Source organism: Pseudonaja textilis, chromosome 1 (assembly GCF_049901715.1).
Source record: "Pseudonaja textilis isolate UNSWEBS1 chromosome 1, rPseTex1.2, whole genome shotgun sequence".
Classification (NCBI taxonomy): Eukaryota; Metazoa; Chordata; class Lepidosauria; order Squamata; family Elapidae; genus Pseudonaja; species Pseudonaja textilis.
The window spans coordinates 289,189,859-289,215,879 of NC_141990.1; the positions used below are offsets into that span (position 1 = coordinate 289,189,859).

The 26,021-nt window shown below is 38.3% G+C and overlaps 1 protein-coding gene across 1 annotated transcript; it reads right to left on the minus strand.

Moving 5' to 3' along the window:
* Positions 1 to 713: 713 nt before the first annotated feature.
* Positions 714 to 24,287, minus strand: GTF2A1 (general transcription factor IIA subunit 1). Its single transcript, XM_026712697.2, has 9 exons — positions 23,781 to 24,287; positions 21,890 to 21,991; positions 19,643 to 19,850; positions 18,198 to 18,262; positions 16,824 to 16,899; positions 11,135 to 11,268; positions 7,943 to 8,353; positions 7,044 to 7,133; positions 714 to 4,625 (listed from the first exon to the last, which is right to left on the minus strand). The coding sequence occupies exons 1-9, from the start codon at positions 23,808 to 23,810 to the stop codon at positions 4,518 to 4,520; spliced, it is 1,224 nt and encodes a 407-aa protein (XP_026568482.1). The 5' UTR covers positions 23,811 to 24,287; the 3' UTR covers positions 714 to 4,517.
* Positions 24,288 to 26,021: the final 1,734 nt, after the last annotated feature.

Below are 26,021 nucleotides of genomic sequence, written 5' to 3' on the forward strand. Positions count from 1 at the left end.
AATTTGAAAGCCCTCAGCTAAACCTTATTTGTGACATCTGCCTAATTGTATAGAATAACGGAAGAGACCTTGGAGGTCTTTTAGTCCAACCCTCCTGCCTAGGCAGGAAACCCTACACTTCAGACAAATGGTTATCCAACATCTTTTTAAAAACTTCCAGTGTTGGAGCATTCAGAACTTCTGGAGCAAAGTTGTTTTTCCTAACAGAATTTATACCCATCCCCACACAAACACATCACATTTCTACATTCAAATCGTGCAAAATCCCAGTAATAGTTTGAAATTAAACTTGAAAATCCAACATGCATACTACATGTTCATATTTCATTCCACTGGAGATTGCATGCACAAGACAACAAGATCAGGACAGTGCTTGCTCTACATTTTAACCCTCAAATGAAGAGATAAAAACCATGCTTTCAATTTTGTCCCAGAAGTAAATCATTAATTTTAGAATAAGCAAATGTTGAGCAAACTACAAGCTCCTATAGAAGTAATATTATGCATAGAAATTGAGAAGTCTATGAAAGGCCTATAAGTAGCACCTAAGATCTGTTTAACCGTAATATTATATTTATTTAACCACAATAAAATAGAATCCCAGCCCTGTATGTACCTGGTAAAAATGATCTGTATTCCTTTTCTCTGCTTGGCTTAACAATTTTGTCATGCTCTTTATGGAATTAAGTTAGAATAAAGTAAACACAGCTATATACACATTAAAGTATTTTAATACACAAAATAGTAAATAAAGTGGCAAGCTTATTTTAAATAACATCTTTAATTTTTTTTGCAAAGGCAAAATATTAAACTTAAAATAGGTCTTAGTACATCAAAATACTAAGTTTCTAATTGTATTCCAAGCATGGCCTTTGAAACACATCCTGTACATCTTAGGAAGAACATCCTTGATCTTTAATTGTACAGATCTTTAATTGTACAGATTTTACAAACATAATAAATATATTTACCCCCTTACACATAACAGTATATGTACAACAGCAGTTGACAGTAGTAGCTCAAAACAGCAACTAAGTATATTTCTCACTCTCTTAAAGTTGTTTTTGTACCCTAGGCACACAAGAGCGAATATGTGATGTCACATGCAGCTAGCCTGCCATTAGTCTTCCACTTAAAATCTTTTGTCCTCCTAAAACACAAATCAAAAACATCTCAACCAAAATTGTTATCCTACTGATCCCAAATGCTTGATTTCTTAGAATCTCTTACATAATTTAAGATTATGCAATATGAAAGAGATTCAAATGCAGGTTTTTCCATTGGATGTCCTCCAGATGGAAGGACATTTCAGGAGAAAAGCTATTCTAGCATTTTCTAAACAATGAAACTCTTTAAAATCAAATCTGTTCTAAATCACTTTTGCTGATTTTTGCAAAAAAAAAAATCAAAATAAAAGACTTTTTGAAGCAGAAGAGCAAATAATAACTTTTCTGTAATGGAACTACAGTTTATCCAGTAGTAATTTGATTGGGATGTTATTGCTGTTTGATGTATACAGAGAATGAAAACATAGTTGTGTTAACATTATTTCTAAAATGATATCTCTGCAAATCTGGTTGTAACAATCACTACAAATCTGCTTTTCCTAGAAACTGTTGTTCAATCACAATTTTAATCTCCCTTGAAAAAAGGGAGCAGAGTATTTGTAAATTCATGATCCATTTCTGTAGACATGACTGAGAATGAAAAACAAGTTGCAATAATAGACAAGTAAGAGAGAACTTGGATTGCCACTAAAGGGGGAAAATATTTTACACATTAAATTTAAATACTCCAATATAAAATCATTTGTGACAATCTAAAACCTTCTAAAAAGACAATGTTTAATGTAGATGTTTCAGATGATTGCACATTCTAGAAAGCCAGTAAGATTAGACTCAAAATATTAGGTTACAATTGAAGCTTTTTAGGGTATTGTTTACTAAAGGAGACCGATGGTCCTAAAACATGGAGTAAAACAGGTGTATCTGAAGATTGCAAAGGCACAAGACTTTCACCCTTTGTGTAATTATACTATAAATCTTCATATTAGTCTAACCAAAGTATTTGCTTTCTCTATTTTACCATTTTAAAGTGAAAAAGGTGCTCCTGTTCTCTGTGCAAATCTAAAAATAAAGCCCTTCTTGCAAACCGTTAATTGCTTCAAAAACAGAGGTACTGAACTATTCCAATAGTAACTACTTCCAATTCTAAGCCAAATAAGAACAAAAGCAAATAGTTTATTAATACTTAAGGATTAATCATGGGAACATTTGCTCTGCCTCTCCCTCAAAGGAATGATAATTTTAGTGAAAACCTAACAAAATGGTCTACTTAATTTATATTGTTAAAACCATGATTAAAATTCAAGTATGGTATAATACTTGTAAGTAAGCTATAGTCCTACAGGAAGCTGCTCCCATAAAATGTAACTTAAAAAGCACACTATTTGATTTTTAAAAAGGAACACTTGATGAAGCAAGTAAGAGCACAAGTTTGGTATATGACTGGCTTCCAGAAGAATTTCACAGGTCCTTTTATTAACACCCTCATCCAACCAAAGCATACCCATAATAAATTTGCAAAACATCAAGTCTGTTTCCATATAGACCTATTTATAAGTCACTTTTAAAGCTGTGGTATTATTTTAAAATAAATAAAAGGCTAGAGACAAGCCGATATTCAGTGTCCATGATGTCTAGAATGTTAATTCATTTGTACAGTATACGTTTCAGTAATGAAAAGAAACCTGTAGCCTTGAGTTTCACAGTGCTGTATTTCTCAATTGTTTTAAAATCTATATTAAACCAGGGTAAAGGACTAGGATATACTATGGCCACAACATACATAAGGATTTAATGGAAAATGGCAACTGATTTCAATGTAATCAAAAAATTGATATGTATAGTAGTGGTATGTCTGTTTATTTTATACAGTGGGAATAAGCTATTTGAAGATATCTACAAGTCCAAAGCCAAAACTCCACTGTACCCAAAAGAAATTCAGGTTCAGGGAACAATCAATATGGCCAGAAAATGAAGCCTTCAATTACATTTATGTGGTATAAAAATGCAAATACCTTACAAATGTTATTATACAACAGAATTAACATGTTTGGCCAGCTTTAGAGATAGTGTGGGATAGAAAAATTGCCCATTGCAATATATTATGAGTTTTCTGCAAGCAGAAATAACTGATAGATTTACATTGAAATGCAAAGAAATTAATTTGGGAACAGAAGAGAAAACTCAAATAATGGTGAAAAATTGCACTGGCAATTTTTCTTAGTATTCAAAATGTTTCATTTTTGTAAGAGCAGAAACGTTAGTATTGAAGAAAGATGGCATTCTTACTATCACATACTGTTTTCTTTACTTACCATTCCCTGGGCTTTTTTCACTGCTTTTCAGAGTTGGCTAACATGTGTAATACATATCGTGCAAGAATGAACCATTTGGAGGTGTGTTGCTTCCTTGATATGGCTGGTGTTCAGCCCTTTGCTCTTCATTAGGAAAGCCTGCATTGCTGAAAACCTGATTCCCACACACTATTGCTACAACAGAGAAATTTATCTTCAACAATACTTTGATATTAAATTATTACTTATTAGAATGAATGTGATTCAGTTCTCCAATTATGATTTGAGAAATGGAAGCTCCTTCAATGCTTTAGATCCCTTTTCAAAGTGCATAGTCACCTATAACTTCTGGTCTCGTTCGTCACTTGCAGTGCATATTCACTTGGCCTTTGAAAATACACATTAAGTTCACAAGTGGAATTATTTTTAAAAGATTACTAATTCGCTATTCAACCAACAAGTTACTAAATTGCTCAATCTTCAAGAATATTCTAGAATCTTTTCTTAAGAGAGCAAAGGGAGATGGAGATTTTTATCACTTTCATCCATAGGCTAAAGCACAACCTCCTTTTAAATAAAATATTCAGCATTATTAAATTTAAAATACAAATGAGATCTTTTGGTACCAGGATCAAAATTTATATAAAAGGCCTAAAACTGTCAATAAAATTATACATGGCCCAGCACAAGATTTAAAAATAGTTTACTCAATAGTAATTAGAACTCAACACCTCAGTCCTCACCAATTGGCTAAATCTCCATGTACAATTTTCAGCAAGATTCTCACCAAGCCCATTCCCCAGGGGAGCGTTTCAGCACAATTTATGCACAAAAACACATTAAGCCTTTTCCATAGTATTGTTACCAAAAAGAAGAGTTCCTTCAAATCAGCGGAAGGGGAGATTAAGCATCACATGCTAGTTACCTTTATCTATAGGTAGAAGTGGTTAATTAAGGTATTCATATAAAACCAGCTGTTGGACAGAGCTAGCTGCACCAATGCCTCAATTTTCCCATTTGAAGTAGTGTCAACATTGCCATGCTATTCTTCTGTCCTGGTAGCCTCAGTTTCTTTATGGGTCTGCAGGTATTTTTCTGTTGAAGTGTACTGTCCAAGTCTCAACCTTTCTTGTCTTAGTTTTGAGTTTATTTTCTGTATTCACCATTCTGCATCTCCAATGGCTTTGGAAAATACATAATCTCTGCCGTTAAGATTCATGATTCCATCTTTGAGGTGAAACTTCCACTTATTCTTACTTCTGTGTATCTGGAAAGATGGGATGAAAAAAAACAAGAAAGGTCTTGCATTTGGTTCAATATGTTGTGAATAGATGGTAAGATTTTTGCTTGTATGTGTGTGAACAGAGCAGCACTATTGTGTTTCTTGCTCTAAAAACTTTGTTTTAAATTAGGTACTATAAATATTCCAAGTTCCAAAGGAGGACATTAATACAAGTGTGTGTGTGTGTGTGTGTGTGTGTGTGTGTGTGTGTGTGTGTGTGATTATATTATATATATATATATATATAAGCTGAAAGCACCAGCCTGAGGATGGCAAGTGGGACCTCACCGAAATGTCACCAAGATACTCTTAATCTTACACGGGGAAAGACCCGAACACACCTAGACATACATACATACATACATACATATTCCTTTCTTTCATAGCTATGTCAAATAAATCACAATTAAAGTAAAAATAAAACTACTTCATTTAATAATAATATTAAGTGAAATAATATTTCTAAATAATATCCATCTGAAATCCAATGTTTTTTGTAAACATTTCCAAATTACCAATCCAGCATGCTAAATTCCTCCTGAAGCAGAAAATTAATGATCCTGAACAGGACCTTGGAAAGAGGCAGCAAGATCTGGACGCATCTGTTAAGGTGGTCCTCTCCTACATTCTCATTATTGTGCACGGAATTAGATTTATATGTAATAGTTGTCATTCAGTTGAGGATTTTTTAAATTGCTAAATATTTTCCAAATAAATTCATCCGCCTATTTACTGAAATAATTCTAATTGTTGGGAAATACTTTGCTAATATTAATGTAAGTATACAGTTCATTCAGAAAGTATTTAGACCCCCTTCACTTCGATCAGTTTTGACTGCTGATCCTGCAGCCTGATTCTACAGTTGCTGAAACTCATTTGTTTCTCACTGATCACTCAGGATCACCCTATTATGACAACATGAAAATAGAATTGTAGAAATATCTGTAAATTTATTGAAAAATCACATTGGCATAAGTATTCAGGCCCTTTGCAACAACACATGAAATTTAGCTCAGGTGCCTCCCATTTCTCTTGATCATTGCGGATATGTTTCTATACCTTGATCGGAATCAACCGGTGGTAAATTAAATTGGACATGATTTGGAAAAGCATACACCTCTCTATAGAAAGCCCCAAGCTGACAGTGCATACTGTAGCAGACAGAGCAAAAGCCATGAAGTCAAAGGAACTGCCTGCAGAGCTCAGACAGGATTATTGCAAGACACAGATCTGGGAAAGGCTACAATAAAAATTTCTGCTGCATTGAAGTTTCCTAACAGCACAGTGGCCTCCATAATTTTCAAATGGAAAAACTTTGGCACAACCAGGATTCTTCTAAGAGCTGGTCACCCAGGCAAAGTGAGCAATTGGGGGAGAAGGGCCTTAGTGAGAAAGGTGACCAAGAACACGATGGTCACTTTGACTAAGCTCCAGAGATCCTGTGTGGAGATGGGATAATGCCAGAAGGACAACCATCACTGCAGCTCTCCCTGGATCCCGACTTTATGGCAGAGTGGATAAACCAAAGCCTCTCCTCAGTGAAAAACACATGAAAGCCTGCTTTGCGTTTGCAAAAAAGCACCTGAGATACAAGATTCAGCTGTTTGGCCTCCTAAATATTATGTCTGGAAGAAACTAGGCACTTCTTGTCACCTGCCCAATATCATCTGAACAGGAAGCATGGTGGTGGAAGCATCATGCTGTTTGGGGGTGTTGTGTTTCAGCAGCAGGAATGGAAAGACTGGTCAGGGTGGAGGGAAAGCTGAATGAAGCAAAGGATAGTGATACCCTCAATGAAAACCTGTTCTACAACACTCAGGACCTCAGACTGGGCTGAAGGTTCACTTTCCAACATGACAACAATCCTAAGCACACAGCCAAGACAACACAGAGTGGGTTAGGAACAACTCTGGAAATGTCCTAGAGTGGCTCAGCCAGACTTGAACCCTATTGAACATTTTTGGAGGAACCTGAAAATGCTGGCTGTTCACTGACAGTCACCATCCAACCTGAGTTTGACAAAATTTGCAAGGAAGAATGGCAGAAAATTCCCCAATCCAGATGTGCACAACTTGTTGCATTATACAGACTTGAGGCTGTAATTGCTGCCAAAGGTGCTTCAACAAAGTACTGAATGAAAGGTCTGAATACTTATGCCAATGTGATATTTCAGTTTTGTTCTTTTTAATAAATTCACAGAAATTTCTAAAATTCTGCTTTCACTTTGTCATTATGGGGTACTGAATGTAGATTAATGAGTAAAAAAAAAAGAACTTCAGAAACCGAAGAATCAGGTTGCAGCATAACAAAATTGACAAAAGTGAAGGATGGTTGAATACTTTCTGAATACACTGTATGGACAGACGCATATAATAGACAAAGGCATTTGGCTTTATATATTACCTTATCATACTGGCACACTACAACATTCTCAGTGTCAAATAATTCCTGTCCTTCTTCATCACTAACATCATCTTCACTATTGAGAGGTTCCTGGAAGAGATTTCGTAAATCAATAGAATTGACAATTGCTTCATAATATAAACACAGCACTTTAGATGTAATGTAAGCATTTTTCTAATTACACGTAATCCTTGACTTACTACCACAATTGAGCCCAACATTTCTGTTGCAAAGTGAAACATTTGTTAAGTGAATTTTGCACTATTTTAGACCTTTCTTGTCACAGTTGTTAAGTGAATCCAGTTTCCCCACTGACTTGTCAGAAGATTGCAAAAGATGATCATTGCAACTGTCATAAATACGAACCAGTTGCCAAACAGCTAAATTTTGATCACATGACCATGGGGATTAAGTGTGAAAAATGGTCAGAACTCACTTTTCCCAGTGCTATTAGAACTTTGAATGGTCATTAAACAAACTGTTATAAGTTGAGGACTACCTGTACAATTTTTTTTTGGTTTTTCTTTTCAACTTTTAACTCCTCCAAATTAGAGATGATTGTAGTTGTAAGCCAAAATGCTATACTTGGGACTTTTGCTCTTTTGGTTTCCCAGCAATCCATTTAATTCTACCACCACTCTTCACTGAATCATTCAATAGTAGTAACTTGTTCTCTTAAATTCTAAACAACTGTTGTAAATCGAAAATATCCATGAACATGCTGGCATTTCTCTAACCTGTAAGGGGTAGCTTTCAATAACATAAAAAGAAAATAATTGACTCAGATATTTACGATTGATCCACAACAGAAACTACTATTCACTCAGCCAAAATGTACATATTAAAAATGCATCTGTAGGTATAACATAAAACAACTTGAAACAATTATCAAAATTTACCTCCTCAACCTGGCCATCTTCACCTCCATCCTTTTCTTTGTCTTCCTCTTCATCATCGTCATAATCCTCCTCTTCCTCCTCCTCTTCCTCAGATGATGTATCACCTGCTCCATCCACTTGCAACACTGGAACTGCCTGTGATTGTGCTGACTCATACTCTTCCTTCTCTGCTTCATCTTCAGATGATGTATCACCCACTCCATCTACTTGCAGCATTATAGGTGCCTGTTGTTGTGCTGCTTGTTGCTGAGGTTGTTGCTGACCAGCTGCAGAAATCTGTGCTTGTGCTGATGTAGGCGCAGCCACTGTTGTGGGTATTACTTGGGCTTTGTTTCCGGTAAATAAGAGCTGCTGAGGTTGAATAATCACTCCTGTCTGTTGCGAAATCCCTCCAGGAAGTGGGGTTATAAGCTGGTTAAAAATAAAAAATAATCCATGTATCATGAATATGGCTATACATCAGTGATGGCGAACCTTTTTGTTATGGTGTGCCGAAAGCGCACGCGCGCCGGCACCAACAATGCAACACCCCCCACCCCCCTGCGCATGCAAAATCCCCGCCCCACCTCCTTACCTGCACTGCACATGCGCGCACCTCCCAGCTGGTTTTCAGCCTGTTTGAGGACGTTTTGAGGCCTCTGCAGCCTCGGGAGGCCAAAAAACGGGCATTCCAGAAATACAAGGTGCCCGTTTTCAGCCTCCAGAGGGCTTCTGGAGCCTAGGGGAGGCCATTTTTGCTCTTCCGGAGGCTAGAGGGAAGCCTCTGGAGGCCAGAAAACAGGCCCATTTTGGCACTTCCAGAAGGCTTGTTTTTTGGCCTCCTGAGGCTGCAGAGGCTGCCCTCGAGCCCCTGGGAGGGGGAAAACAGCCTTGCACAGTGCAGATAAGTTTGGCTGGGGCTTGCATGCCCGCACAAATGGCTCTGCGTACCACCAGTGGCATGCGTGCCATAGGTTCGCCATTACAGCTATACATATTTCAAACCCCGAAAAAAAATCATCACATTCTAAAACTTCTTCCCATTTCAGATTGGCCACAGTTCAATCCAGGAATATTTTGGTTGTTCTAGTTGGGAAATTACTCCAGAAGGCTCCCAGAGTGATTTAACAGTGTGATTAGGGTAAGGCTGCTCCATATCATTCCTTCCCAACTTCCAGTCATCTCTCTAGACCAGGCCATAATCCAAATTCTTTGCTTCCTTCCCTTTTCTGAACACATTTTAATATACTGGTCTGGACATCTGTTCCTTTTTGTGATGGTATCAGCAACCGGATCTGAAAATGGCACATCCTATCACTCTGCTTCTTCCCCCAAAGTTCTCCTTCCTTTCATATGAAGTATTAGCCCATCTGTACTAATCTTCCCAGGGCTCCCTCTTCCTTTCTCAGCCTCAATTGCCACTGATGCCCCCAATCAAAATAATCCACTATCTCAACCAGCCACCAATCTTCATAGCAACTTCCATCAGCAATTGCCACTTATGTCCTTGGTTTTCTCATACTCTTAACTCAACCTGCCCCAAAAGCCACTTCAACATGGAACAATAACATTTTATCTATATTTGTTTCAGTCAGGTTGAAATCAGCTGTTCTGAGCAAGAAATAGCTTGTACATTAGATATTTAGTATATCCCAAAGTATTTTCAGAATTTGAATAATCTCAGAACTTGAATACAAAAATATCATTTTTATGCTTGAATACAAAAATATCATTTTTATGAGTGATCAATTACTTTTACGTTTCAGTATTTTATAGAGTAAGCATTTCACTTGATAAATTGATATAAGATGACATTGTCATAAAAGATTACCAGTTATTTTCTCATGGTTCTATTTCATGTAACGGTGATAGCTGAAAGGAACTAATTACAATAAGGATAGGCAATTTGGTTGTTTCTGGGTTCCCACTGTGCTATCTGCCTCTTTTTTTTTTTTTTTGAAGTGACACTTTTATTAATAATAAAAATAGGAGACTGGCATGCTGTGAAGTAAAGTGGTCTCTAGCACATTTATTTCCAAATACACCATTGGGCCCCACAGTGAACAGCGTATTACCTTTGGTGTTTCTTAACTGGCTAGGCATTTTTTGACAGCTATTCAGTAATTGTACCCAGAACATGCTCTCAAAATTCCAGATGTGACCTGCTCAAAATAGAGCTAGGTAAGCGGGGGGGATCTATTTTTGTTCCAGTATCAGCTTTGCTCTATTACTACAGTTATGTAGCCTTTGCACATGTAAGCAATATTATTTTTCACACACTACAGTCTAAAGCAGTGGTGGCTAACCTTTTTGGGCTCCTGTGCCAAAAATTGCACTCATGTACTCGTGTGCCAGCACCCAGAAGGCAATGTGTGCAGGGACCCCCATGCCCTGTGCATGCGCGTGCAACCCCCTGCATGTCTCTGTGCATGCACGCATGATTCCTGCGCCATGCATCTCTGTGCATGCACAAGAGGCCCCTGCGCACATGTCTTCCGCGCGCCCCCACATATGCACACCAGATACCAGACAATCAGCTGTTGGGAGGGTGCAGTGCGCAGTGCGGCTCTTTTAGGCAAACTCTCACATGTTGGCAGAAGAGGTTCTGCGTGCCACTTCCGGCCTGCGTGCCATAAGTTTGCCGTCACGGGTCTAAAGACTATATAGTGCTACCTCGGTATTCATTGTTAATTGGTTCTGGAAGGCATGATGAGTACCAAAAACGTACTACCAAAATATAGTGAGTTACAAGGCAGCAGACATCAACAAATTCTAGCTTGTGTGTTAAATACCAAACAAATGACAAGTACCAGAACAAACTTTTCATGTGAAAATACATTGAGGACCAAATTGGATGAGTTTCAATTCAGTTGAATACCAAGATGCCATTGTATTTAAATACAATTCATTGTGAATTAGGGTGAACAGAACAATTGTACTGATGTCTACAGGCATACAAGTGGAAAATTAGTGGAAGTAGATGCTGCATTAGTTGATGGATTCCTGTGGCGTAAAATAGTTTTTTTTATCAATACAACTAGGTCAGTGTGAAAATAGGAAAAGGGATTTGGGGGGGGGGGCAGATCCAAAATTATAGCCTGTAAACTAATTCAGTATTCCCTACATTACAATTAAGCAATTTTTAAAATCCAGATGGATTATGACATTCAATACAAAAGAAGTTTAGAAAGGTCTGCTTAACAGCAATCTTACTTGTTGAATAACAGGGGGCTGAACTCCACCAGGCTGCATTTGTGGTATAACCTGCTGCTGTAGAACTACTTGCTGCTGAGGCTGAATAAGGTATTGAACACCGCTGGCAGTTCTAACCACCTGTAAGAGTTGGCCTGTAATAAAAAGGAGCCTAGTTCAATATTTAAGTTATTGACTTAGGTAAAGGAGAATGAATGCATACTGGGTATCTACAGGAGCCAAAACCAATGGGTTCATGTAATATAAAATAATCATGAGTTTTAAACAGTCAAATAAAAAACAAGTTAGTATGCTTCATCTATAGAGGAAGTTATTCCAGAGACAGGGCAGCACAACAGAGAAATCATTATTTCTAGCTGATATATCAATAGCATAACCAAGACAGCACTGAATGTAGGTTTATGATTTATATTCAAAGTTATGGCATCTGCATAGCCTCTGCAGTCACAAGAACAAAATTTGTAGGGTTGGGGATCTGCCAGTTCTTACTACCGATTGCAAGGACAGTGCAGCTGCTCCTACATGCCTATGTTTTTCTCTCCATCCTGCTTCATTGGATCTTTGAACCTAACTTCCACCTGGCTGGCTTCTTATAGGACCTGAGCCTATTTCCTGTCACACTGGATCCCACACCTTTCGCATCCCTCCCTCTGTGATAACTCACTTCATTTTTTCTGAAGATCTAAGCCTCTAATGGCTCAGAAAATGATAAAACATGATTTTAAAACTCTTTACCCTGCCAAGACTCTCAGTATACCACCCATCTTTTCCCTTTTCTGTCTAGTGGAAAAGGTCGATAATTTTCCACATTTAAATTTCTACCCTTACATAAGAAATCCCTCTCTGAAAAAGGAACAGATTTAAATGGTTAATGGCACTTTCTTAGTATCAATTTCTTAGGGGGCAGGGGGAGTTCTAAAAAGGGAGAGAAACAACAACTGCCATCTGCGACATGGAGAACTTCTGTAATAATATCCTTTGCATCCAAGATTTTAGTATTTTTACTGATAGCAGATAAGTTCACGTCAGAAAACTTGCTGAGAACTATGCTATATTACAGCATCTTCTTTCCCAAACAATAACCATTCTTCTCCTGTAGAGGTAAAACCCTTAGATCAGAATTTGGAAGTACTGTCACTATTAGGAATGTAAGTCACCTAACAGCTATTTGGGTTGGAAATATATAAACCAGGATAGACATTTTATTACTCTAAGGGAATGCTAAAATTGTAATTGGGTGTGGTTACTCAAACAGCCATAAGATGGAGCCAGAAACCTGGGTTGTTTTAGTTTCAGAAGAAGTCTCAGTGAGTCTCTGTTTACTTCTGTTGGAAAGAGTTGACTGTTACTGATCATTGATGTAAGTCTGTTATTGAACTGTTTTTGATACTGGACTTTGATATTCAGATTATCCCTGAACTGAACACTGACTGCTTTACCTGTGAATGACTTGGATTGCTTGTTTGGACTTTGCTTAAACGTTTATTGAAAGTAAAAACCTACATTAACTGTACAATGTATCTGTGTGCTATTTGTGTATTATTCAAAGGCTACTCTCACTACGTCTCCCTGTATGCGCTCATTCTCCTAACAGGGAATTACCTCAACAGTCACCATCCAATAATGTTGCTGAACATAAGCTGCCTCCTATCATGTTTTCACTTAAGAGAGTAGTAATAGATGGACTACTGCTTCCAGCATGTCTTGCACAAGTGTCTTCATCAATATGCATCCAAGATTTAAACAATATGTTGCTTTTTAAGTTGCCCAGGTGCAAATTGCCAGTCTGAGAAGATTCCTGTTTTATAGGCATGAGTTAATAGATAATTGAATTTTTGAGACGTGGATCTGATCGTTTACAAGGCCAGAAAATGATCACAGATATCAGGCACATTTATTTGGGCATTTTCTCAAACATCCTGTTGCCATTTTTTTTTAAAAAACTGTCCTGTTCAGCTGCATGTACCCCAAATCTGCATAGGTTATTTAAAAAAAAAATATTCTTCTCAAAAATCATTGGGATTTACTCCCAGGAAGATGACTTCATTATATTTTATCTGAGCTGGTTAGTTTTTTGTGTGAGATCTGATGATTTTCTCCCACTTTCATACTATTTAAACTGTCATGCTTCCTCATCTTTATTATCTCCTACCAAAACACTATTACCAGGTTAAGTTCTATTTAATAATACTTATACTATAAATAAGCAATTTATACCTCTAGGACTCTTTCTCAATGTCTGAGAATATCTGTCAGAATACCATTAATGTTCTCTTACATTAAAATATCTTATAGTACTTTCAAACTGCATTAATCCAGGTGATCAACAATCATCTGAGATTCTTCAGAATTTATTTATTAACTACTGAGGAAAGGAACTTTGAACATATTTAGATGCTAAACATCCAACAGCTTTCAAAAACTTGAAATGTTTTGATGATGGACTAGATGAGAGAGAATAAGGCAAACAATGCATAAATTGTGTACATTGCGAATGAAGGAGCCAATGTATCTTCCTATAGAGAACCATTTGGGGCTACACAGAAGGGCCTCTCTCTTGAACCAGACAGACGAGCTTCTGGCACTTTAGGGCATCTTCAAAAGGAATCCTCTTATTAAATGACTAGATAGTTTCACAAATATAGGTGTCTCTTTGTCAATCAAGTTTATATTTTAGGCTTTAAAAAGCCCCAAAACTTTAAATATTGATCAGTACATAAATAGCAGCCAACCTAGATCCTGCAGTGTAAGTATCTTGTTATCTTGAACCTTGGTTAGCATCCTACTCTCAGCATTCTGAACTAACTGCATTTTTCAAATTCTTTCAAGAGTAATAGTAGTTTTAACTGTTCAGTCATATCTTAATCTTGGAGACTTTATTGGCAACTGCTCTCCATGCGACCCTGTCAAGCATAGCTTAGCAGTTGGATGTTTATCTTTGTATCAGTTTTGATAGTATCAAGCCAATGAGTTCTTTGTTTGCCTCTTCTTCTGGATCCACTAATCATTCCTAGCATCATTGACTTCTCCAATCAAGTTGCACACATGACATGGCCAAAGTAAATATTTCAAGAATAGCCCTATGCAAAACCATGTTGTATTACTAAAATATGACATTTTAGTAGTAGTGTAGAATACCACCTCAGTAATTGGTAATCACCTCTGGAGAACCGGTAGTGGAAATTTTGAATAGCTCAGAAAACTGGCAAATACCACCTCTGACTGGCCTGCCCCCATCTATTCTCTGCCTCCTGAGTCCCAGATGATTGTCTGGGTCTTCTTCCCTGCACAGAACGGAGCTGGAAAGCAAGTTATGGGGTGGGGAAGGAATGGGGATTTTGCAGTATCCTTCCCATCACGCCCACCAAGCCATGCCACACCCACCAAGCTATGCCCACAGAACCGGTAGTAAAAAAAATTTGAATCCCACCACTGAAGTCACAGCTCAGGAAGCATGATCTTTTTAGAAAGTCACAGCTGGTACATAGCCTTAATTGTGCAGGCATTTTCCTTACTAAATACAGCTCCTCAACTTATAACAGATCACTGAGTGACTGTTCAAAGTTACAATAGCACTAAAAAAAAAAATGACCATCACTTGAACTTACGACCATTGCAGCATCCCCATGATCACATGATCAAAATTCAGATGCTTAGCAATTTGTCATATTTATAATAATTGCAATGTCCTGGGGTCATGTGATCAGCTTCTGAAACTTTCTGACAAGCAAAATTAATGGAGAATCCAAATTCACTAATAACCATGTTACTAACTTAACAAATGCAATGATCCAATTAACAACTGTGACAAGAAAAATAAAAAAATAGGACAAAACTCGCTTAACAAAAATTTCACTTGCCAACATAAATTTTAGGCTCAATTGTGGCTATATCGGTAAATCTAGAGACACTGAGGTCAAAAAGTACTCCCAGAATACAGACTAGCTTTTTTAGTGCAAGTCCTTCCAAGCGAAGCTTCATCTCAATTTCCAAGTCCAGGTTTTATTATAGTAAACCTTGTCTAGATATAACTTCAGTCTATTTTCTTGCATCCAGTCCATTATAAAAATGGACTGGATGCAGCATTTAAAAGTTGTTGAAAATTGCTTCCTTGTTAAGGAGATATTGAATTGTGTGCTTGCATTATAGAATACTTTATTAAAGTAGTTAAAACTTTGGAGTGTTCTCCTTAATAATTTTGAGTTCTTGAGAACAGTGCAGTTTTCTAGGCAAGTTTTTGGAAACCGAGTTTTAAGAAAATTTTATTTATTTATTTATATTTTTACTTTAATAGTATTATTAAACTATTGAAAAATGTAAACTGACTTTCAAAACAATGTGGTACAGTGGTGAAGGTGTTGGATTACAAATGGAAAAGCCAGATTTTTTAGGCATAAAAGCTTCCTGGGTAACTTTGGCCGAGTTGTTCTTTCTCCATAATAGGTTGGGAACTTGAAAAAAATCGATCTAACAAGGCACTGGACCAGCATGGTAGATTACAATCCATAACTTTCAATATGATCTTTATCTTGTAGTACCATGTTTCTCTGAAAATACAACCCACCCTAATAAGCCCAACTTATTATTAGGGTGGGCCTAATATTACCCGTACCTCAAAAATAAGCCAAGTATGGGTGTGGCCAGCACAAGTGGGAGCACGGGTGCAAGGGAGGGGCAACTGTCCAGCTGCAGCTCGCTGGCCCCTTGGGGCAGTGCAAATACTATTTTTGCCCTTTTCTTTCTGGGCGCTTCTACTTGTTGGGTCACTTCCCTGAAGCCAGCAGCTCCTGGCCAGCTGCTTTCCTTTTTCCAGGAGGCTCACTGGAGGCACCAGCATGGGGGAGGCAGGCAATCCAGACACTTCATGCTGGTGCTTGTTCAGTGCAGCTGCAGGCAAGCCAAGAGACAGTGGGATGAAGGGGCCAGTGCACTGGGATCACCTCTGCCTCTCCCATGCCTCTGCCTCACACACCCCACCCTCTCCAAGACAGCCACATTCCTTCACTAACCTGCTTTCCAGCTCTGCGAATGAAGTGGCCCAGGGGTCAGGCAAGGCATGTGTGTGGGAAAGTAGGACACCCCTCAAAAAGATGGCCTAGCCATTTTGGGGGTGGGGGGTGGTCAAAAGAAAATAAGACCCTGTCTTATTTTCTAAGAAACATAGTACATTGATTTCGCTTCGGATAATTCTATCTGTAAATATCTCTATCAACCAAGATCAGCTTACATAAGCTGGCTCATACCTTTTTGTGTTTTCCTTTCCATATACTAATATTCAAGGGTGGGCTGCTGGGAGTTTGCAGGGGTTCAGGAGAGCCTCTAACTAAGATTCTGTACAGTTTGGAGAACCCCCAAATCCCATTCCTGGCTGGACCTGCCAACTCCACCCCTCCCAGGAGTCCCCACGCAGCCCATTTTGGATGCAGATAAGTGCAGGGCACGCACGGAGGCTCGAGGAGGGTGAAAACACGGCCTCACTGTTGGTGCAGGAGGCCAACCAAGCTACGCCCACCACCCAGCAACAGGCAGAGAACACTTTGCTGACATTTTTGAAGCCTACCCCTGCTAATATTGATTTGTTTACATTATTTTTGAATAGGATTGAAATAGGATTTGTTGCAAGCAGGCTGAGATTTTAATAAGAAGCACCATATAAATATTTGGCCTGAAAAATTAGATTATAAAATACCTGAATTTGTGAGTATCTGCTGAACAGGAGTAACTCCACCAGGCAGAGCCAAAGTGGCTGCTGTAGCAGCAGCACTCTGAAAAATAAATGGTTTACCAATAAAGTACAAAACATTAGTTAAATTAGGAAATCAGACCTGACATATAGCAAGACAGGGATTTATAGATTATTATATGCTAAATGCTTTTTCACTCTTATTTTAGTCAAACAAAGTCACATTCAATATCATACGTATTCTCATACTCTATTTTTCATTTAAAACATAATGTTCTATTCTTAATTTTAATGAATTGACTTGTCAGAAGTAGAACATCACATAAATCTTTTTATACAAGAATGTGGATTTTAGACAACAAGTGAAATTGAATGTTTAGGTTCTCTTCAAATTTAGAAATCAAATTGATATTTATTCAGTTCGTTGATAGATTTAAATCCAAATAAGACAGAACAGTATTTAAGAATGCAGCACAAATTACATTGCCTACGCATGCTGTTGTCAGCTATGCAAAATACAGCAATTCTGCCCCCCACCCCCAAATCTCTAATTGTTGATGTGACCCAGATTTGGTCATGGTTAAAGAACAGTTTACAGCAGCCCATGAAATTTTAATTATGATTATATGCTCCTATAATTTCATTTTCTTTAAATGATAGGCAAACAAAATGAGATGTAAAAATGTAGAGACCAGAGCTCCCTATTAGTATACTTCATTGATATAATTTTTAAAATATTAAAGCTAAAAACCTCTCAAGATTAAATGCAATGCCCTATCTTAAGCAGCATTTGTGTGTATGAATGCAAGGATGAATTTAGTGTTTGCTTGTCATTTTCTGAAAAATTATATTGCTTGTAAAACCAAAACTAATTCTAGTTACATACAGATGTGCAAAGCTGACATCAGTTATTACCAATAGTACAAACCTAGTGCAAAGTGTTTAAGAAACAGAGAAAATCTATTAATGGTTTAAAACCTAGGCTTCTTCTCAAATTTTGCAACCATATTATTTTTTTAAGAAAACATATTTTCCTTTGAATTGGGTCAATGAAGCATCTTTAAATAATTTAAGGGATTTTTCCAGTTAACAATAAAATAAATTATTTTAGTATTAAAGTCAATTAATTGGAAGAGACAAATTTTAATGGGAGTGATCTATTGGCATGAGATGGTTGCCTTTAAGAAAACATTAGCTTGAAGGCCGGAGATGATTCTATCTAAATCATGTTTTGTTAAAACAAATTCCTAACAACAGCTGAAATCTTGAACCTGGCTAAAATAGTAAACATAGGAAGAAAATATGTTGTTAAGAGAACTATCTTCCCTTATCTGATTTTTATCATGTACAGTTAAAACATTATGAAATACATATTATTACCATGGTTGATGCATTCATGTGCTGTATCATTTTGGAATCTGGCATAATAACTTGAGGCTGAGGTGCTGGAATAAAACAAGCAATCACTGCTATGACCATCATAAAACATTTTACAAGGTGTATTGATAACAAATTATGCTTCCTCTTGTATTAAATATACTTTAAATTCTGATATAAAAATATACAGTTGAGTAACAAGCAGCCTGTAACAAATACAGAAATCCTGTGATTAATTTATAACTGTTCTTGCAGTGGTGTGAAATATATTTTCAATTTGAAGCACATTCTACTTCCAAGTTAAAATGGCTGTTTTGTTAATAAAATTACTTACTTACTTATTTATTTATAAAATTTATTGGCCACCCATTTTACCATAAGGTAACTCTGGGCAGCTTATAATCATTAGTTATTAAATTAGTTTCGTAACTGAAACCTCAGCTTTGAGGTATAATTCAGTAAGGAAAACTCTACATTTGGCTGATAATATGCTTCTTTCTCAGCTCCATCATCTCCCTATCCTAGAATCCCACACTTTTCCCTCCACGAGGATGGGCAAAGAAAGTCTAATCAGAGATTAAAATGGAGCATTACTTCTCTGAAGATTTATTCACTAATGCCCACATGCATATTGTGGGAGTGGGGAAATATCCTTCCTTGACCTTAATTTTGTCTCATTTTGTTTTAAAAAACCATTAAATGCAAGTTGAATATTAAAAAAACTATCTCATTCAAGAAATTTGTGTGCCTGCTTAGGCTCTGCCACTGGCAATTTTTGGCAACTATTTTTCATCTGAACTCTTTCAACATTTAACCTATCCAAAGCCTGAATAAGTCTGAGAATTACTGCCTATGCATTCAATGATATACTTATGGCAAAGAGAATATCAGACACATACATACATTAATATAAAAATGGACCCTAAAAAAGTTGCTCATCCGTGAATTAGAATTTCACTTACATTTAAGAAACTATTTTAATATCAACTTTCCTGCATACTACATGGACATATTTTGCTTTCAGGTGATACTTTATGAACTCATAATTCAAATGGGCAACAGCTGGAAAAAACTGAAACTACTATGTCAAATATTTTTGTTATTTAAAACATTTAAATATCCACTATCTTATAACAAACTCTGGGTGGCTCCCAATTAAAATGACATAAAAACCATATTAAACCTTTTAAAATCAAACTCATAAAAACAAAAACTAGACAGTAACATCAACTGAGTTTCATATAAATCCTATGTGGTAGTGACTTGGGCCAGTCATTCTCTCCCAGACCAACCTATCTCACAGGATTGTTATTTTTAATAAAATATTTTAAAAATTGTTTTTGGTGACCACACAAGGACCTACACTACAACCTGGAGTGCCAGTAATCTCCTGATGACAAGATTGGAACATTGGCAATAATGCTCTTAAGATTCAGAAAGGGTCTTACTTTGCTGTGTTGCCGGAATAAGGACTTGCTGGGTCTGCTGGGACTGTTGCTGAACTGTTTGCTGTGACTGCGAATGGTGGTGATGATGGGAATGCTGTTGCTGCTGCTGTTGCTGCTGCTGCTGTTGCTGTACTTGCAGTAAAAGTTGCTGTTCCTCTGAATGAAATCCATCAACAGCTTTGGATTGCAGCAATTTATTTTCCCATAGCTGTATTTATTTAAAAAAAATATTTACTGGTGAGTAAATAACAATGTAAGTTATAAATACACTTTAGGTTATGTTTCTTTTTACCGACATATGATAGCTACACATTTTTAAAATGTAACATTGGAAACAATTTATCAGTAGTCAGCTGACTCTTTGTAGCATGACATCAATTTCTTAAAAAAAAAAAAAACACCCTGACTTCATTGGCCAATGTTGGGTTAGAGCAGTGGTTGCCAACCAGTGCGCCAGGGACCACTGGTGGTCCATGAGAAAATTTTGGTGGTCTGCAGAGAAATGTCATTCCCAAAGCAATTAATCCAGGCTGTGCGGGAACACAAGGCTGCGCTGCCCACAGGGCCCGCGGGAACACAAGGCTTGCGTCGCTTGCATTGCAAACAACACAAGGTAGTGAGGGGAGGGGGGGAAAGGGCGGAGGGGGGAACTTGCCCCACTCACCCCACGTGCCTGGCCTGGCCACCAGGCTGCTTCTTTCTTCTGCTTTTGAATGCACGCAAGGAAAGCAGCAAAGGTCTCTCTTTCTCTCCCCCAAACTCCACCAGAAATGAATCTTTGGGACTCTGCAAAGCCTCCTGCTCCAAGAGGCTGTGCTGGCATGACAAGTCTCACAAAGACTCATTTCTGGCGGAGTTTGGGGGGAGAGAAAGACTTCTGCTGCTTCTGTTGCTTTCCTTGCATGAGGCAAAAGTCTCCCCCCCCCCCACATGAACAGAGTTGGAGACAGTATCCTGCAATCCCAAATAAGGAATGATCGATTGGTAGAAGGGGGGGAGATTTTCCTACAGACTTTTTTTTGGGGGGGGGGGTGTTTCCCTGGGTCTCTGGTTTGCGGGATGTACAATTATGAATTTGATGGTCCCCGAGGTCTAAAAGGTTGGCGACCCCTGGGTTAGAGTGTAGTTGAAATTTAGTACGGACCATCATCCAATCTATTTTTGTATCTGTTGCATGGAAAACAAGGGAATAAAAGCTTCTTTTGAGTGTGTATCAATACCTATAGAGGAATACTTGAAGCATACTGGATAAAAGATAATTGGGTTTTTAATATTTTAAGAATGAATTTGAAACAGAATCATGTATTAACAAGGAACGTGTTATTGCTAAAATCTATAATTTTAATTGACATGTGAGACATTAGAGTTGAATATATAAAATGGCTAAAATTTTGGTTACAATATACAAATGGAACAAAGGGAAAATAGGTGGGTTAAAGTATTAACATTTCCATTATGTTCTAACATTAATGTTTTTAATAAAATGATGCATTGTCATATTTGTCACCAAAAAATGGTCTGGAATGCATAAAGGTGTTTTTAATCTTTGTTTTAAATATGAACATCATGAAGGGACATTTTATTATGTTTGGTGGATATGTTAAAAGCCAAAACTTGTGTGATACAAATACATACATAAATTCATTTTAAAAGATTAAAGCACTACTGATTAAAGTCATGGAACTGTTTTTATATAGAACTGTGGTAAAATTATTATATGCTCAAAAAGTGGAAAGGTTTGACACTATCCACAACGAAGGAATGGCTAGGAAAGAATGGTGTTTGCAGAGATGGCTGAATTAATTTCCTTGACCAGAGAAAAGATAACATCTACATTTATGGCTGAATGGAAATCCTTACAGACTTTTTGCATAAAATGTTTGTGGTTTTGATAGATAATAGAAAAAATAATTTTTGTAATCATAAGTGTAAGATATAATTTTGTAATCATATTTGCTGCAGAAAAAATCAGAAGCTCCTATTTCTTTTTATTCTTTCACACTGCACTTTTTTCCTTCTTTTTTCTATTTTGTAGTTTGTTAGTTTTTACGTCCTCTTTAAAACTTTTAATAAAGTTTATTAAACATACTCGAAGCATTTTGTATCTAGTTTCTTCACACACAATTTATTGACAGACTGATTTAAGCAGAACTATTCTTCACATGCCCAGCATTTACACAACCATGTTTATAGTCATCGCCTGCTAAAGGGTAAGAATTATTTGACACACATGAAGTTATAACTTACTGTTTTAAGTTCCACAAGGACTTGCTCATCCACACTTGCATCAAGAAAGACTTCTCGGACATCATTAATGACATCTTCAATCACAGACCTATACAATTTAGGCTTCAAAAAGTGACAAATAACTGTTTGAAAATGTTTATATATTCTTGCAATATTTCAAAACATTGAAGGTTTTTTAAAAATGAAAACCTTCATTGAGTGAGTGAAACATGGAAACCCCAAGTTTTCCAGCATACCTGCCTAGCAGAATTTCACTTTTCCAATGTAAAAACAAATTAAGACTATGGCAACTATGCATTTCAGAGCATTCATTACAGAGCATTCAAGTGCTCCTCTCTGATTTTTAAATCAAATTAATTTTGCTGTAGGGCAATATAGTCACAATGACAACAGTCATCAATTCTCAACTAAATAAAACTGGCATGATTTAGAACAATTCAATAACACCCATTAAATTTTTACAACATTCCAAATGTGAAAAATGTTTTAAGAGCAAGAAAAATAATTACATGAGGCATCTTATTACAAACTGTAGTGCATGCTGTTTTGATTTCCTATTGAAAACTAATTCAAAAATCCCACTGCACTCAGCTATAGTCATTCCATAGAACTTTTATAAAATAAAGGTGGGAAAAAAAATGATTTGTAAAAAATAACCTTATACAGAAAAATAAGAAACAGCAGCTATTTATCATGTGAAGGTGCTTGAAAAGAGCCAGCGAAAGCTTCTAACCAACAGACAGCGCTTTTTGGTCCTTGCCTATGTAGTGCAGGCACCTCCCAGCCTGCTTTCCACAGCTCTCTCCGTATTTAAAGGCTGATGTGGTGTTTAAATGGAGAGGCGGTGACGTGGGGCTGGAAAGCACCTTCCCATCCTGGCAGAGTCTATATTAGAGAGCGGCAATGGCTCTATATAAACAGGGCAGCCACAGGGAGGAGGAACACAAGGAGCAGGGAGAGAGAAAAGCAAGGGAAGCCATGATGGATCTGAGAGCACAAAATGAGAGCCTCCAAATCAGCATCAGGACTTCGGTTGGTCAGCAGGGGTTTATTTTGGGGCCGGTGGGGTGCTTATTTTTGAGTGCATTTGATTTGCATTGGGTTTTTTTTTCCTTAGTGCCTTAGAACCAGGTAACAGTGATGAAAGGGGCCGGGAGGGTTTTTTTTTTCCTTTTTTTTCCGTGTGACTGCTTATTGTATACCGATGTGAAACCGAGACTCAGAAACTGAGCCTGTCCTCTCTAAAAGAACTGAAAGGAGAAGCATAGAAAAGAAGGCGGGAAAGAAAAATGCTATTAATAAAAGCGCTTCCTGAAGAAAACTCGGATCAAAAGGGCCCTTTCCCTTATACAAGATAAATATAAAAATTCATCTCCCTGAGTGAAGGGAAGGAAGAGACGTTCTCTGCCAGACTAGGAATTAAAAGGTGCTTTTCAACCATTCGTTACCAATGCCTTAATAGTCTGCGGAAAGAGGCGCTTTCGATCACTGCCGTAGCAGGTTAAATGCTTGGGGGGCGAAGCCTCACCTCCAGGCACGTTTCTCTCCCCCCCCCCCGCCGGCCTTTCCTCCAAGGCGGGGAAAAACCGCCACCTCACTCCCAAACCTCCCCCCCCAATATTCCCTCCCCGCCCCCCATTCGCAAGAGACGAAGCGGGCTCCCTCCAGACCCCGCGGCGCCTCTTCCGCGATTCCCCCGAAGCGGCACCCAGCGCTCGCTTGCCCCTCTCCTTTCCCCAGAGGAGGGATGGACGGAAGCCCGCGAATCCGGGGCGCCTGTTACTGCTGCTCCCGCCGCCGTCCCGCCCTTGCCCCGCCACCCCCAAACCGAACACCCCCACCCCTCCGCCGCCCTCCCGTTCAGAGCCCCTTGCGCAACCCTAGTCCTTACCACGGGGTTTGCGTTAGTCGAGCTCGCCATGTCCCGCACCACCCCTGGTAGGACACACACACACACACCCCGAGGCAGGGCGCGCTCGACACCCCCCTCCGGACAAGAGCAGGCTGAGGCGAGCTAGGGTCCCCCCTTTCCCCGCTGCTGCCGCCGCCGCTGTTGTCCGCCTCCTCCGCCCTGTCTCGCCTCAGGGGCGTCCTCCTCAGCCCGGCTAACCCGCCCGCGCGGAAGAAGCCACCTTCTCGCTCTTCTTCTCTTTCCCCCCCCCTCCCCCTCCTCCTCCTCCTCCTCCGCGGCCCGGCCTCACACGGCGGCCCTTGGGCTGCAGCCGCCAGCCGTCTGCTCCGCTTGTTTCGCCCTTTATATAGCGAGTGCCGAGCAGCTGCGCGAGCGGCCAGAGAAAGGGGGAGGCCACGGAGGGGAGAAGGAGGGAAGCGCCGCGAGAAGGAGCGAGAAATCGTCTTCCTCCGCCTCCTCCCGTCGAACTTCTTCCGCCTTCCTGGCGCCAGAACGCGCAGAGGTGGGGCCAAGTCGGTAACCGCAGTGATTGCGCGACAGTCCTTTGGCCGCGAGCGGGATTTTTTTCGCGCTCCAAATGCGGAGACGCCGATTCCTAGAAGAGGGTCATCCATCCATCCATCCATCCAGGACAAGCAGCGATGTCCGTCCCGCAATGTTATCCTTCATTTTCTAGAGGTGCTTCGGAGATTTCTGCCATTAAAGGTGGAAAATAGACATTGTAAACCTTGTTTCCGGTTTCAGTGTTCGCTAGGCGGGAAAATGACCCAAGCTACGTGATCCGTAGACTGGTATTATCTTCTTGCTGTTCTTCCCTCGTGCGCAGAAAGAAAATACAAAGGTTTCATAATCTGCTGTGCTAATATCAAATGAAGACAAAACGATGCCAATGGCAATCGCTTTTTGAGGAATTGCAATAAAATAAGCAAGATTTAAAATAAGCAAGACCCTGCCTACCAGTAAAGTCAAAATATTCTCCATTCTTTCGATTACATACTACCATGAAGATGTAAGGGATGGAATTTTTGTTCGGAAGGAGCAACTCGATTTTTGATCTGTATTCGGATATATACGAGTTCAGATTCTCTTTTTGCTTTTATATAGAGTCTTGATTGATGGACATTTGATAAGTTTGGAAAGCAAGTTGGATATCACTTTTTTTGTGAACCTCTGGATAGTTAAAATGATGTGCTTTTTGGACATTTAATGGTTAGGGTTGACAAAGCGCTACTATTTTACTGGTAAAACCAGTAAAACATGTACTGTCACAAATCCAGTATTTTTCCAATACAGAGAAGTAGCAAAAGTCAAAATTATATTTTTCACAAACCGGTAGTGATTTATGAATCATAAGTTTTCTACAAAATTACTTATCAATGAAAATAGCTTCCTTTTTAGAATAGGCTAATACAACTTGGATCAAAATAAAAAGAATTACTATTGTAGCAGATCTATTGACAAGTAACTTGTATTACTTTTTTTGAAATGTTGTGAATGGAAGCGAGTGAAACTGATCGATACCTGTAACATTAGATACTGTATTGGCATGGAATGAGAAACCCAAATCTGTGCTTTTGTCTTGCCAATAGTTCATAAACTTGGTAATGTATAACAATGATTCCCATAAATGAAACTTAAAATGCACTAGTGTGCACTGTTTTCAGAGCATCACATGCCTTTTATCTTGTATTTCTGTAACTTACCATTTTTTCAGATACTGCTGTTTTCACATTTACTAACCTCAGAATCCTAGTTGACTGATACTCATTGGTTTTGTACATAGACATTCACAATCGTCCTATGGACCTCATTTTAAACAGAAGGCAGTGTATTTATTGAAAATGGACACAAGATCATTGGCCCAGTCTTTAAAAGCTATATGCTATTTCAATGCAAAGTGCTAAGGCAGAGCTGTAGATTTCATTTACCTCCAAATTCTATTTTATGTTATACTGATTTCATGGAATCAGACAACAGTACTGTATTAACCATAGAACATTTTTTTGAATCACAGTATATTATTTATGTATGTAGCCCTGCCCTTATATAAGAAATACAAGAGTCAAAACTAAAAAGAGCAACAGGGAGAGTGGTTATTTAGGAGGGACTGCAAACAAGTTGGTGAAAATTGAATATAATGTAGACACTGATTTTGGATAATTTAACAAAGTAAATAAACAAAAAGCCCAAGTAAGAGCAATCTTCTGTAACTTTCTGGCA